At 42.4% G+C, this 15,273-nt stretch overlaps 1 protein-coding gene across 1 annotated transcript in view; it reads left to right on the top strand.

Moving 5' to 3' along the window:
- Positions 1-5,199: 5,199 nt before the first annotated feature.
- The window catches only part of SUZ12 (SUZ12 polycomb repressive complex 2 subunit), a 40,577-nt gene continuing 30,503 nt past the window's right edge, over positions 5,200-15,273 (top strand). The window contains exons 1-3 of the mRNA XM_014601965.3: positions 5,200-5,655; positions 7,898-7,944; positions 8,049-8,113. Of these exons, the coding sequence (XP_014457451.2) occupies positions 5,325-5,655; positions 7,898-7,944; positions 8,049-8,113 (443 nt within the window). The 5' untranslated portion in view covers positions 5,200-5,324. The remainder of the gene's footprint in view (positions 5,656-7,897; positions 7,945-8,048; positions 8,114-15,273) is intronic.

Raw genomic sequence — 15,273 nt, 5'->3', positions numbered from 1 at the left:
GCTTGTTAATGTGCATGTAAGGGAATCATCTGAAATATGGATTAATTATAGAAAAGAACCAAATTCATCCCAAAGTTAAACAGGCACCAATTCAGTTAATTTCTTATGGGCCAAGGTATGTAGGTACAGAAGAAGAGATTTATCCTAAAAAGGGGATTTAGGAATAATATTTAAAAGGAAAGAATAACACTTAATCTGGGAAAATGTCTAGCATTTTAAGTAGTGTGAAAGAAAAGCCTCCGGATAAGTCAATAGAAGTTTTGTGTATGGAGCAGTTCAAAAGCCCCACAGTCCATGATTAGGGCAATCTGATATTTTCTATGGCACCTTCAAGTACCTGAAACAAAATGTACTTGGCAAAGCTATTCATTCAGCCTCAGTCTAAAGGTATGAATTACTGCATCAAGCCTCCCTTCTCTCCTGGCAGCAACAGGCTTAAGAATTAAGACTAAACCCAGTAATCACCTGGTGCCAGGATAGGTTAAAATCAAAGTTAAGGAGCCTGTTACAAGATGACAAACAATATTTCCTCAAAAGAGTAAAACACAGAGGTCCAGATTAAAGAATCACACCCTGTACACACTCCCCAGCATGCACTGTCATGCCTGCCTATACAAGACATCCGTCCTTTCTCATAGGGGCAGCAGTACTAAAAACATTCCTTACGCATTTGTGAATGCTGCACCATAGCTACTACTGTGAAATGGTCAGGAAGGGTCTCTGCCAGGGTCCCTTCCTCTTGCCCTCTGGGTTGCACATACTTCTATTCTTCAGTCTTTGAACCTAGTGAAAATTGCTGCTACTAAACCAACTTCATAATGAAAATTCAATGCAATATGCATTGCCATAAAGCTGTGGGGAAGTGATCTGAAACTCAATGGTTTAAGATTATTTTTTACCTTAGTCTCCATATTTTTAACCTAGGTTTGAGCAACATTGAAATAAAATACTGGGATTCCAAAGAGGAGAATCCACATACAGACTGTATTCTAACAAGTTTATGTCGATGAAAGCTGTGTATAGCTCAGCCTGTTATGTGACATATGGATATACATGACAAGGTAGAAACCTTCCCTGAAGAATAAGTTAATAGCCTCTGGATACCAAACCGGCTCAGCATCCTGTTGAGTGAAGGGAATATTTAAGTGGGAACAAGAGATGTCATTTAAACAAATCTGAGTTTGGAGTGGCAGGGTGCACTTTCAAGTCCCACGTATGCCGATGGCCTGCCTATACATGTTGTATTGATAACTTGCATGACTTCATGTCTGCCTTTTTGATACAGCATTCCAGCATGTTCTTTCCTCAGGAGAAATGGCAGAACCTAGTTGGAAGGCTGGGCGAGAACCGATAAGTGGAATGTGGAAAGATATTAGTAAAAAGAAGAACGAGGAAGAGCTATAGTCTGAACTATATAGGGCCTGATTTAGTGAGGTACTGGGTGCCCTTAACTTTCATTGAACACCATAAGAATTAGTTCCTCACATAATTCTAGCTATCTGAAAAGTACTCTTCAGATCTGTTTTTCTCTCTGTTTTGTATAGCAGACCTTAATTCCCTACTGATTATTCCCCAAGGGGTGCTCAAGTTTCACTCCCTGTTATTTACTAACAGTTGTTTTAATGAAGGGCTGAATTAACACAGGTACTTGCCAGAGGACTATACCACAGCCAGCTAGCAGCTACTTTATTATTTTTTACCACAACTTTTTATTTAAAATAAGTCAGAAGACAGCATGGCCTAAGAAAGAAGAAATATGGTAACCCTGGATATAAACAGCATGCTTTAGGAGGACTCTTGTGTCACAATGAATCTGCTAGAATCTTTGTTTAGTTTGACCTTCTACTAAAAAAAGGATAATGGATCTCCTTGAAGTAGTGTGGGATTATTAAAAAATGGGACAGCTGTAACCTGGAGACTGAGAATGGCGCAGCTGAGCAATGGAAAGCAAAGGACTCTAGCACTATAAGCACAGTGAGAGAACAACAGAAAAGTTAATGATCAATTGGCATAAAATAACTTTTTCGAAAATATCAAATCATTTAAATGTAGTTAATCAGGAAGATGAGAGGAATGCCAAATGGCAGGGGAAGATTGTAATGAGGCTTGGGGTAAAGGGATCTTGAAGTAGCATATGCATGTTTTTAATTGGCAAGAAACAAAACAGAACTTTTGGATGTTTAATGCTAAGCCCACTAACAGTGCAGGACAACAAGAATGGACTGCCTCTTTTCAGCTGTCAAGTCTGCAATATGTTTTAGAGCCATCTCAGCCAGGCATTTCTTTGCTATCAACAGGTTGTCCTGACAGTAACACGCACGAGCAAAGTGCTAGCTTTTGTTGTATGGACAAGGCCACATTTCCTGAGCACTGCTTTTCTGCGTTCTGTTGTGATTTCCTCTATATTTAGTGCAGAAAAAGCTGCTGTCATTTGTTTCCCTTTGTCTGCTTTTATGTCTTGCTGTGGATCTTAATAAGATGTACTGTAATACTTTCACTGCTTGCTAAGACATGGATTTAGAAAGCCCCATTTTCACCAGCCTTTAAAATATCTACTCTTCCGATTGAAGTCTAGGGAACTTCTTTCAGTAACCTCATTCTGATTCCAATATATAGTTAAAGAACATGTAATACTTTACATTGTTTTTTTAACTGTTCAGATTCACAGGCGTTAATATTATTTAGGTAGGTCTAAGACAAAATAGCCAGTGGTTCGTATCTGACCACTGTTTTTTTGGGAGGGAGGGAAAAAAGTGTTGATCTCAGAAAACATTCTTGCCTGTATCCAAATACCCCTGCTCTTCTGAATAGCTTTATCTAGCAGTTTGCTGCCTTTGTCTGCTTCTCCTGGAATGTACTGTTAGCTCTCCAGTGCTCCTAACCTGCCATGTACAACAATGCAGAGGAATTCACTAACGTTGATTTCTCTCCAGTGCCACTTGCTTTTAAGCAAGTCTGAAAGTGCTGTAATCAACGTATTTACTTTCTATCAGAGTTCCTTCCTGCCTGAGGGATTCAGGTGACTGCATTCACTCCACTTTTTCCCCAAAGATTAAGTTGTCTTTTGACATCATGTCAGAAAAGTATTGCTGCACAGGTTCAAAAAGGATGAAAGGTTGGCTTATGTTGAAGGAAAAAAATCCCTAATATGAGGGAAAAGGTAAACAGTAAGTGGGGGGGAAATAAGCCACATAAAAGGACACCATAACTCTTTTAATAGTTGAATACTCTTTTTTTATTCCACTATTGTAAATTGTGCTTGTAAACTTCAAACATAAATATTTTTGTTTATTTAATGAACAATATACATTTTGCTTCTCTCTCTATGAATTATTTTGAATTGAATTCTGACTTTGAATTTTTGTAATAAAATAAAAGTTTTCCAGAAAAAAAAAACTTTTAACACAATCTGTTTATTAGCAGTGTTTCATTTTAATCATGGAAACATGTGGATTTTGGGTTACTTTTTTTTAATCTGAAAATTGGGGAATTTTTTTTTTTTTTAAATCAGAGAAAATCAGGATCCCTGGTGATTGGTCAGATTTTGCAAAGAGAAGGGCAAGAAAAGAAAGGGTTTTTTTGGTTAACAGTATAATATTTTCTGTCTGGTTTGTGCACAAACATACAAAACATACATACATAAGATTCTAAAATGAAAGGAAAGCTGGTCATGTGGGATTAGCTTGCAAATCTCTCCTGTGATATTGTATTGCCTGTTGCAACAAAATGAATGTACGCACAGGGAGTTAATAATTTGGCAAGGCGTTTTTTTCCACAGATGTAGCTTCTGCGGATTTTGCATTAGAAATGAACGCAGGGACTGAGCACCAGAGGAGCCGGTGATGAGAGGTATCAACATTCAAGCTTATATTTTCTGGGTGGTCCTTTTTTTTTTTTTTTTTTTTAAACTCGATGCCCTATCTCTCTTCTATGATCAGTATTGGAAATGTTCAATTTGGGAAGAAAGCGGGTATAGAAGGGCACATCCATGAAAACTTTTAACACCAAAGCCAAAAACGTTGCCTATGGGTGCAAGCAACTTCAAGCTGGTGGCGTTGTACCTGCTCACTCTAGGGAATGGGTCTGTTGACGTCGCATTTTGAGACCTGAAAGGATGTTTTGTTTTGTTTTTAAAGATAGGATGAGATCTGAAAGGCTATTTTTGAGACCTACAGGATGTTTTCTTTAGGCAGCCCCATAGGCCTGATGCTTTTGTTCGCAGACGCAGCCGTACTCACGCACATCAGGGCTGGCAGGGTCAAAGTATCTTTCAGAGCAAATGCAAAAAACATCAAAAACTCTTGGTTGCAAAACAATACCTTTTATTAGACCAATTCTCAGTCGGTCTAATAAAAGGTGTCACTTTGCAGCCACGAGTTGCAATAAAAAGTGTCACTTTGCAGCCACGAGTTGCAATAAAAGGTGTCACTTTGCAGCCACGAGTTGCAATAAAAGGTGTCACTTTGCAGCCACGAGTTGCAATAGTTGCAATAAAAGGTGTCATCTTACAACCCAGAGTTGCAATAAAAAGGTATCATCTTGCAACCCAAAGTTGCAATAAAAAGTGTCATTTTACAACCAAAAGTTGGTTACAAAATCTCAATCAGTTTAATAAAAAAGGTATCATTTTGCAACCAAGGCCTCTCGATGTTTGCATTTCTTTTTTGTCTCAGCCCAGCCCGGCTACCGCACTGCCCCCTTCCCAAGAAGCTGGAGGGAGGGAGGGGCAGGCACACCGCGTATTTTTCCCCCTTGTTTTTCTCTCTCTTTAGCCAGGGAGAGAGGAAACAACCCCAGGACGGCGGGGAGGGGGGCAGATCTCCTCATACCTGCCTCCCCCGCGCTCTCCTCAGGTGCTCCTCGGGAGCAAGCGGGAGGACAGTTCCCTGCAGGCCCCGCCGCGGAGGAGGCAGCCCGGGGGATGACACCTCGGGCGGGGCGGGGCGGGGCGGGGGCGGGGGCAGCGCGGGGCCCGCTCCCAGCATGCCCCGCGGCGCGAGCGAGCGAGAGAGAGGCCCTTTCCCGCGAATTCAGTTCAAAGGCGGGGGAGGGGAGAAGCGCCGAGCGGCGCCGCGCACCGACCAACCAACCTCTTCCAGAACCATCTGTGCGTCACGGCGGGGCGGGGCCGGCGGGAGCCAATCCGGCGCGGCGGCGCCATCCCTGCGGCCAATGGGCGCGTGGCGGGGGCGGGCGCGCCGCCGCCGTCGGGTTCGGCTGGCCGCGGCGCTGAGGGGAGAGCGGAGCGGAGCGGAGGGGACTTGGCGGAGTTGGTGGCGCGGCGCTCCCCTCCCCCCTCCCTCCCGCCGGGCCGGGGCAGGCCCATGGCTCCTCAGAAGCACGGCGGAGGCGCGGGGCCCAGCTCGGGCTCGGCCGGCGGCGCCGCCTCAGCAGCAGGAGGAGGAGGAGGAGGCGGCGGCGGCGGCGCTGGCGGCGGCTGCGGGGGCTTCGGGGGCTCGGCGGCGGCGGCGGCCGCGGCGCCGGGCGGGAAATCCGGCGGGGCCGCTGGGGGAGGCGGCGGCGGCAGCGGCTACTCGGGCGGCTCCTCGGCCTCGTCCGCGGCCACGGCGGCGGCGGCGGCGCTGCCCCCCGTGAAGAAGCCGAAGATGGAGCAGATCCAGGCCGACCACGAGCTCTTCCTGCAGGCCTTCGAGAGTGAGCGGAGCGCCGCGCCGCGCCGCGCCGGGCCTGCCGGGTGGGGGTGGGGTGGGGGGAGGGGAAGCGGAACCGCGCGGGGGGAGGGGGTGCGCTGCGGTTCCCCCCCTTGGAGGCGGGGGGAAGGGGCGTGCGGGGGTGGAGGGCGGTGCGGCGCCGCCACGACGAGACCCCCGTCCTCCGTCCCAGATCGGGGTTGTGCTCCCGGGACGAGGGGGGGACACCTCCTCCTCCTCCTCCCGGATCGGGACCCGCAGGGGAAGGTTAAGGGACGTGCTCAAGGTCGCCGCTGTTCGGTGGCAGGTCTGCAAACACACCGTCCCTCGCCAGCCCCATTTTAAAGCGCACGAGCATCTTTGCATGTGTTCGCCTGTTAAGGCGTGAAAAGGTGCATGTTACCAAGTAGGATTTGGGGTGAACGTGTAACCGTGGGCAGTGCAGTAGGGTTTGCCCCTTTTCAAGGTCATGTAGTTGGAAAGGATGTTTCACTGTCCCGTCCCTTTTCTGCCTCCACCCGTGCTTACTGGTCAGTAGGTGAATAAATAAATATATAGGAGGTAGGTGGGCTTCGAACAGTCCCTGGTGTAATACTGGCTTTACACCTGGCTTTAGCAAAATGTAATTGTTTGTTTGTTTGTTTTTGTTTGTCTTGAAATGAAGTATTGCCTCCTCAAGACAGAGCTGGGCTTGTTCATGTTTTTTGAAACTGCAAGCACTTTTTTGTTACTTTGTGTGTGAAAAAGCTTCTCTTAAATGATGCCCCCCACACACACACTATTTCCTCTTTCTGTCGGGGTGCCTATCCTTTCCTCAGTCCTTTATTTTGATCTTTGAATTTGTTTTAAAACATAACCTTTACAAGTATCACAACTTGTGATTTGCAACAGGGAGGTGCAGAGTTGAAATAAGCAAGTAGTCTCACTGCTCAAATGTGCCTGCACGTTATGGAGCACTTACTACACACACAACTGATTGTTACAATAGGCACCTTATTCCATTATTTTAATGTGCTGACCTCTTCATTTATTTTAAATGTCCTTTCATTGCAACATGGCTTCCTGTTACTAGAACATATTAGAAAGATTTTACTTCTGTCTCTTTATATACACGTATACACACACACACACATACACACTTATAAAATCTCATCCTTAAAATGCTAATTTTGTTGGCTTAAAAAAATCTTGGTAAGGTGGCAGTAGGGCCATCCAGTCTATCTGTATTGTTAGTCATTAACTATATAGGAAGCCTGTACTTTAACTTGGATGTGTTTAGTTTAAGCTGGGTCTTTTTTCCATTGAAGAGCAGTTGATACAGATTCAGTTTGTCTGACTGAAATAAACTGAACCTAAACCAAAATAAGATTTATCCATGCAGCAGTTTGCAACCGGTTCAGTCAAATTGGTTTAAACTAACACTTGTAGTTAACCTGATGCAACTTGAGCTCTGGTTGCCAGTCCTTGTGTTGAACTTGTTTATACAATAAGAAATCATAAATCCAGTATTCTCAGTCAGTACTCTTGATAAAGCTAATTTGTTGAAGCAGGAGTTAATCTTCTGAAGTCAATATTTTCCTGTCTTGTGTACCTAAGAGCTTTTGGACTTAGTTTTTCCTAGTCTAAACCCCCCCTGGACAAGCAGTCTTTTTATAACTACAAGTTTCTTAGGTCATTTGATTGTCACTCCACAGTAAGATTATTTTGGTGTACAGCTGCCTCCACAAATGATGTTTCATTTTGCCATAAAGCAACTAAAACCATATGCCAACTTGTCTGATATATTACATAGTCTGTTACTTAGGAATCATATGGGATACATTGTGTACTAATTTGGGGTGGGGTGGAATCTTTCTTGATCAACTTGTTAAAACAAGAAAAGAAAACAAGCTCTGGAGTCTCTTATGTCACAAGCCATCTTCTGCCCAGCTGTTGACCTTCTAAAGGGTGCAGTGTGGGATAGCATCTTCGTGGCAAATCAAGGATGGTTCATAGTTGCTTGGCTGTGACTTTCAATAAGATTTGAATTTGGATCTTGTTCAGACCACAGATACAGCAGTGTAGGCTTCACTTGTTAATCTGGATTATGATCTGTATATCGTAGTTTTAGGTTTTTAATACTTTCTGTTAAATTCTTCTTTAACCCATATTTTAGGATTGTCAGAATATTCTTAGTATTTGTTATAAGTCTTAAGTTTTTTGGGGGGCTGGATAATACCTGGTAATGTGTGTTTTCTTTTCCACAGAACCAACACAGATATATAGATTTCTACGTACTCGGAATCTAATAGCAGTGAGTAATTGTTGATTTTAATCTACCTGTTCATTTTTAAACTTGTAGGAATCTTTGTAGATGAAGTGTTTTAATGGCTTCTTCCATTTTGTTTTTCTTTGCAGCCTATATTTTTGCACAGAACGCTCACTTATATGTCCCACAGAAACTCCCGAACAAATATCAAGAGGTAACTTTGATTTTGAAAGCTAATTCGAATATTTACTCATTTAAGAAGCAAGAGCCAAAGGAGTACTTATAGGAGATAAACTGGTCTTTTCTTCAATTGTAGCGTGAAAAAATTGTAGGCATTTTTTTTAAGCTCTCTAAAAGAAAATTTGCCATCTTACTGGTTTTCAAATCTAGTGCAGCTTGTATTTGTATAAAGCTGATACATATGCCTGTGGTGATTATTGGTTTTGATGGGAGAATTAAGACCTGGTATAACTAGCTGCAGGACCTGAACCTCAGTTCTTATTAAAGAAAGCTTCATGTGATGTCCAGTAATAGAACTTTTGACTGGAACAAGAGAGAACAATAGCCCAGTTTTCAAGATGGCAAAAGCAATCACAATTTATTATTTGGATTGTCTAGTCTTAAATGGCATCAGAATGGGCTATATTTTCAACACACATTGTCAAATTTGCTAAATGAATATTTTGGACTTAGTTTCTTTAAAAAACAAACCACGATTTATTCATCATGACCATGCCAGTGATTGTAGATTGTAAAATACTTAAATACTGATGGATGAAGGGTGCTATATCTATAAAGGTAGCTAATAGTACAATTTCTAAGTCCTTTAAATTTATTTCTGTTGTCAAACTGCAGATCATTATTCTGTAAGTAGGTAGAAGCCAACACTTCACTGTTTAAAATATTTGAATGGATTGACCAGTTGCAGTCCTACAGTTTTAAACAGTATTAATGTTAAATGGAACATTCTTGGTCATGAATATATAAGGGATATCTATAAAATTTTGATGAGCAGGTAATTAAGAATGGTACATTCTGTAAAAACAACACATCATAAGCTGTTGGTGACTTTCTCATTTGAATACTTACTTTTTAATTATGCAAATACTGTATCTTCATTAGCAGATTTTACTTTAGTTAATAACTAGCATTTGACATAGTTTTTCTTGCTGTTCTGGACTTTAAGCATCAATGCCACTTACTTCCAGTGGATGGAAGCAGTTGGGGGAAAAAATGTGCACCTACAATGTACTGATTTTCCTGTCTCTAGTTATTTTTATATCCTGGTAGAAGATGTGCTTGGAAGTATGTCATGACTTCCTATCACACTTGGAGCTGCTGTTTATTTTTGGTGACTATTACTATAGGGCTTGGACAGTTTATCTTGGTCATTCTCTTTGTTTGTTCTGAAATGGGGCAATACCAGATTTTAAGAAAAAATACCCGGTAATTTTTTTTCCAAACTTCTGGGAGTAGGGTTCCAGGTCATAGTTTGAAACTGCCATTCTCATTTTCCAGCAAGTTCTTCAATGGCTATTCAAGAAACCTGTCCTGTGCAAGAGACTGCCATGTCTCAAGTCTAAATCGTATAGTTGTACTGGATGTACCAAGCAAATGTGGCCTTCATATGCAAGCACAGATGCGTTTGTTGTCCAAATTATTTCTTATATTTACTTATGGATAGTTTAAATGTCTCGTCTCTATTACCTGAAACTTGTTTTGTTTGCTTAGATGTCTCTTGTTAGTTGCCAAGCAACCACAAGTGGTGTTTTGCATGTATGTTAAGTGGTGTTCAGTATTCCTAAACAGGAAAATTCCCTTTCCCCCACTGGATAAGAAATGTTCTTATTTTTGTGTGAAAGATGTTGATATTTACTGAAGTTTTAAAGTTTTTTATAACTATAAAATCAACTCATAACTATGAATTGGGTTGTAGAACTGATGTTTCAGGCAGTATTAGAAGGACTTAAATACTTCTAGTTCTTGAAAAGGAAATTATTATTTTTCAGAACATTTTTAATCTGTTCTATTGAAACTTTAGCTTTATAGAAGATTATAATGTCACTGAAGTAAACTAGCAGGTTTCATGGACAGTTGAGTGAAATGTTGGGAGGAAAGGTGGGGAGTAGGAATTGACCATAAATGTTTGCTTTCCCAGAGATTGGATGATGGATATCTTTAAAATGGATTTCCTGTTTTGAATGATCTGGAGTAGCAATGTAAACTAGGGGATTGATTAATCCTCCACTTCCACTCTTTAACATATAGAAGCTGATTATCCTAGTAAGTCTTTTTGCTGGTATATCTTACCCTGGGTAACAGTTTAAGATATACTGTCAAAGAAACCACAAAAAACCAAAATTTTAAGGAGTCTACGATAGGGGGATTGCTAGTATACCTTTTTCTTGGTGTCTGTGTTTTCACAGATCTCTTCAAATGCAGGCATGTTTAATCAGAATTCCTACAACCAGTTTGTTATTTACTAGATACTGTATGTAGTTGGTTGGTATATATTGGACCCAGTTGCTGCAGGGAGCAAGAAGCTTTAAATGGAGTTGTTATTTAGCATTGAAAATTTAGGTGACTGAGGCTTAAACATGGGGAATTCATATATGCAGCTTGATCATGATGTAAAATTAACAGATTTAATATGGTATTTGAAAAAATGGTATTTTATGAAGACCATATTAGTTAGTAATGATTCTTTAGGATTAGCAATTTTTCTTCCCCCTTTTTTAACGCTTGTGAAATTTGAGTTTATTCCAATTTCAAGTAGGGTTAAAATTTTATTTAGCTCAATTGAAGAAAACCCTGAATGTGCCTGTCCGGATCTCAATTAGTAAAATATTGTTGCTACTTTGATTCCTGGTTCGGGGCTCTTCTTTTGTGTGCTTGTAATTAAACTAGATGTTTTGCCACAATTTGTGTGCAAGTAAGAGCTCTTTCAGTTGCTGCAGCGAGGTCCTTTTTCATACAGGTCTCATCAAGGAGTCAGCAAATGAGCTGGTGTTCCATAGTCTGCACTTCACTGCGCTTGCATATATTTATGTCATTAGAGCAGCCCCATTTGATCATGTTTGTTTTTGATCTTCCAGTTTGTGTGCACAGTCAATTTGGGCATTGCCATGTTGGGCAGTCTAGATCAGCCCCTGTGGGACAGTCCTCCTGGGGTCCTAGGTCCATTTCCGAGCACCTGATTGCACGTAATCATTCCTTCCGTAACCTCAGTTGCACCCTGTCAGCCATCATGTCCAATGGTGCATTAGTGGTCACAAAACTTTCTTACTTTTTTGTGTGAGCATAGAGTGGATGCCTGGGGTCTCTTGTCTGCTGTGATCTCTCTTTTTGGCTTGCTATCTTTCTTCTGATGTCAGGTGGTACAATGCTAGTAAGTACAGGCTTTCCTTTGGTATTGGCTTTAGGCATCCTGTTATTTCACAACAGCTGTCATTTAGAGCAGAGTCTTATTTCTTAGCATGAACTGATTGTTTGCATACTAGATGTTCATACTCTACAATGGAGTAACAGGGCCATAGCAGTGGTTTGTAATGTGGTTGGGTTTGCTTCCCACCTTGAGGTGACCAACTTTCAAAGTGTGTTGTAGCAGGCACTGACTTTCCCTTTCATCTTCTCTGCATGTGCTTTGAAGGTGTTTGGTTTGTTGTAACCCCCAAATACACCAGGTTTGTGTGATTAGTCAGTAAGATTCCATCCCAGGGGATGCTTAATTTCTTCTCGGCTTCTGTATGGCATAGGTGAAAAGCTGTGACCTGCATCTTGGTTGGGTTGGCATGAAGCTGGTTCTTATTGTAGTAATCTGAGGTTGCTCAGTGCATGTGTCAGTCTTTTCCTCAACAATGGCTGAGTCCTTCTCATGTAACATGTTGCATAGTTCATTAGCATATATGAAGCTCCTTGTATTACTCTGTATGGGTTGGTCATTGGAATGTATGTTAAAGCACATTGGTGCTGCTAGCTGTTTTGTTGTTGTCTCCAGCGGCTCCATTTCTTGTGCACTTCTGTGTAAAAATGTCTATTCAAAAGAGATTGGATGAGCTGCGCTAGGTGGTAGCCATGTGTCATATAGACATTAGTAAGCAGGTTTTGGTGGTTGACTGTCACATGCTGCTGATAAGTCTACAGACACAGCACCTGTTATAATCCCTTTCTTGAATCAAGGCTATGATCAAGATTAATAGTTTCTTAAAGGCTTTTTCAGAAGCCAGGATAAATCTAGTGATTCTTATCTAGTGTTATGTTCAAGGAATTCTAGAAGACTTGTACAGGTACAGCTTGCATGTCATGTTCATCTATATGTTTTATAACTAGATTTTTATAATTTAGATAAGGGCTTGGTTTACTAGACTGTATAGATTATAATTCTAGGATTTCCCTTCCCCACCCTCCACCTTTTTCTAAAAACAAGTGCGGTGTTAGGTGATATTCAGAAAAGTAGGTGATTTTTCATGAATGAATTTGGGTATGGTTAAGTAATTAGTATGCTAAGTCTACTAATGTTAATTTCCTCAGTGTTTAGAGCCCTAGAGTCCTGGATTTTTTCTCACTTCTTGAAAATTCCTCCCTGAAGCTTAATATTCCAGTTCAAACTTTTTCTTATAATCCCTCCTTTAAGATTTTAGTTAGGAAGTACAGATAAAGCACTATTTAAACCAACTATTTTGGTTACCGAGGTTAAATGCAGCATCTCTTGTTTCATTATCTACACCTAGTTATTATAGAAGAGATACTTTATTTCTAATGCTTGTCCCAACATGGCATTTAGTTTGCCTGTAAAGTTGCTTTCCCAATCTTAAACTTCATAAAACAATTGCAGCTTTTTAAACTAAAATGATTAACATGTATTGATTTGTAAATTGGGAGGTTCTGAAATCTTCTACAGTAAGTTTATAGATTGATTAAAAGTTGTACCTTTGGTAGTGTTCTTAAATGCTTCTATAGTGGCAGTTCATTTGGAGCTAGAGTTCATTCTGTAGAGCACTGGTTTTTAACCTTTTTTCTTTTTTAAGGCTCAAAGCATCCCTCCAAAACTTTTAAAATGGAATGCAACTGAGTCTTAATAAATAAAAAAATAAACATTATAACTCTTACTAATTAGCGTGCTAATTGATTATATGTATGTCACCACCATCACGGGCAGATGGAACTGTGTTGTGTGCCTTCCTCGGAGTCGGATTGGGAAGTGTCTGTGGCAAGAACATGTGGTATTGCCATAGCCCTTCCTGGTCTGACTTTGCATAGCACCTCCCGGAAACATGGGGCAGGTAGAACTACTCCATGTTCCTCTGTTTTTAGGAGGCATGCTGGAGCCAAACTGGGAAAAGCTACAGCAGAAGCAGTGTACCTGCCCATGTAATGTAATGCAGTGTAGGGATGTGTGGATTTCTCCTGCAGCAGCTTCTCAGTTCAGCTCTGTACCTCCTGAAAAGAGGTGCATGGGGCAGTTTCAGTGTGTGGCAGTGGTGCCAATGTCACGCTGTCCCTGGTGACATCCTGGTTGGGAACCACTGCTGTAGAGTCATTACAGCTCAGGATGTTTCCTTGAACATCTTAAGTGCACAGTAAGTTCGTACAAATAACAGGCTTCTATTAGAATAAAACTTCCTTACAGTATGTTTGTGTGAACATAAAAACTGCAGTATCTTATTATAGCAGCTGCTAACTGGATAGGGAAGTCCAAGCAGTCTCAGTAGCAAGTACATTGGTTGGAAACTTTACTTAAATTGGACATGCAGTGATCTCTGTGGGAGCATTAGTAAAGTGGTATGTTTTGGGTTCTATGTGCCCTCTTTCAAATTGTCACCTTTTTTGGCCAGCTAGCATTTAAATTTAAAACGGAGTGTTTGTGTATGTATTTATGTTTTTATACCTTTAGCAATGAAGATTTAAAGGTGGAAATGACATATAACTGCAACTAAATAGTAGGGCTGTGCAAAGCTTTGGGAGCTGATTCAATTTGGAGGAGATTCGGTCCAATTCGATTCAGAAATTCAGCACCAAATCGGGAGACGAATAAAAAGGTCCGACTCGATTCAAAGCCCCCGAATCGATTTGGTGATTCGGGCAGTCCCCGCTTGCCACTGCAGGGAGCTGGACCCGGGCTCTGTGCCAGTAAGTGGGGGGTGGTTGTAGGAGGGGGAGGGGATCATGGGGGACCCCTGCCGGGCCTCATCCCCTGCCTGCTCCCCCAGCCCCCACTTGCTCTCCCAGCCTGGTCAGTGGCTGCCCTGCCCAGTCCCAGCATCCTGGCTCTTTTTTTATTTTTTTTTTTAAAGTGCTGCACTCACTGGGTGCTGCCAGGTGTGTGGTGGCGGGGGTGGCAATTCCTGCTGCCCCACGCTGCATTTTGGGGGGGGGGGGGACACACGACGATGACGACTGCTACAAACTCCTATCCCCTGCCTGCTGTCCCAGCCCCGTCAATGGCTGCCCTGTCTGGCCCCAGCATCCCAGCGCTTTAAAAAAAAAAAAAAACAACAACAAAAAAACAAAAGCCCCACACTCGCTGGCTGCTGCAGTGTCTGTTGGGGCTTCTGGGGGCTCATGACAGAGTCCCCTGTGCAGTGGGGGGCAGTGGGGATCGTCCGCCCTGGCTGGCAGGAGCTGGTGGGGGTGGGGGGGTTGTTTTGTTTTCTTTTTTTAAAGAGCCGGGACAGTGCGGCCAGGCAGGGTAGCCATTGATGGGGCTGGGAGAGCAGGCAGGGTGGGGCCTGTTTGATTTGGCAGCAGCCATATCTCCAAATCAGATTAGGCCAGATCAATTCAAATCACCGAATCAAATTGCTGTCCGCCGAATCTGAAGCTAATACTAACTGCTTTGCACAGGCCTACTAAATGGCCCAATTCATTGCCTTTTATTACTATTTGAAAATAACTACAGCAAGAATGGAAAAATACTCGGGAATTTATCAGAATTGACAAGAATTTTAAAATGTTTTCAGTGTCTTCAGAGTGTATACCCAACCCCTCAGAACATAATCCTCATGTTAAATAACCAAGCATGCAGCCATTTTCTTTGCCATGTTCTCCTTTGAAAGTCATCCTAACCACTTTATTATGAGTTATCTTACAGCAGGGGTGGGCAAAATGTGGCCCACGGGCCAGATCTGACCTGCTCGCAGAAAAGGCCAAACCGCACCTGTTCCTGCCTGGGGTAGCCTGTGCTATGCTCCTGTCCCATGCCTGCTGGCCAGCATGCATAACTTTCTGGTGAGGTTGCTGCTGCAGCTGCCTCCAGTGGCTTCTCCTCCTCCTGCCTGTGCTGCACTGCTCATGTAACATGGGAGAGCCATGGGGCATGTCCCAGCCAGGTGGAGAGAAGCTGCAGCCGGGCAAGTCCTGAGCCAGCATGCAGGG

The sequence above is a fragment of the Alligator mississippiensis genome, chromosome 8 (genome assembly GCF_030867095.1).
Source record: "Alligator mississippiensis isolate rAllMis1 chromosome 8, rAllMis1, whole genome shotgun sequence".
Taxonomy (NCBI): Eukaryota; Metazoa; Chordata; order Crocodylia; family Alligatoridae; genus Alligator; species Alligator mississippiensis.
Note: the sequence above shows the minus strand (reverse complement) of the source record. Positions and strands in the feature narration are given on the sequence as shown.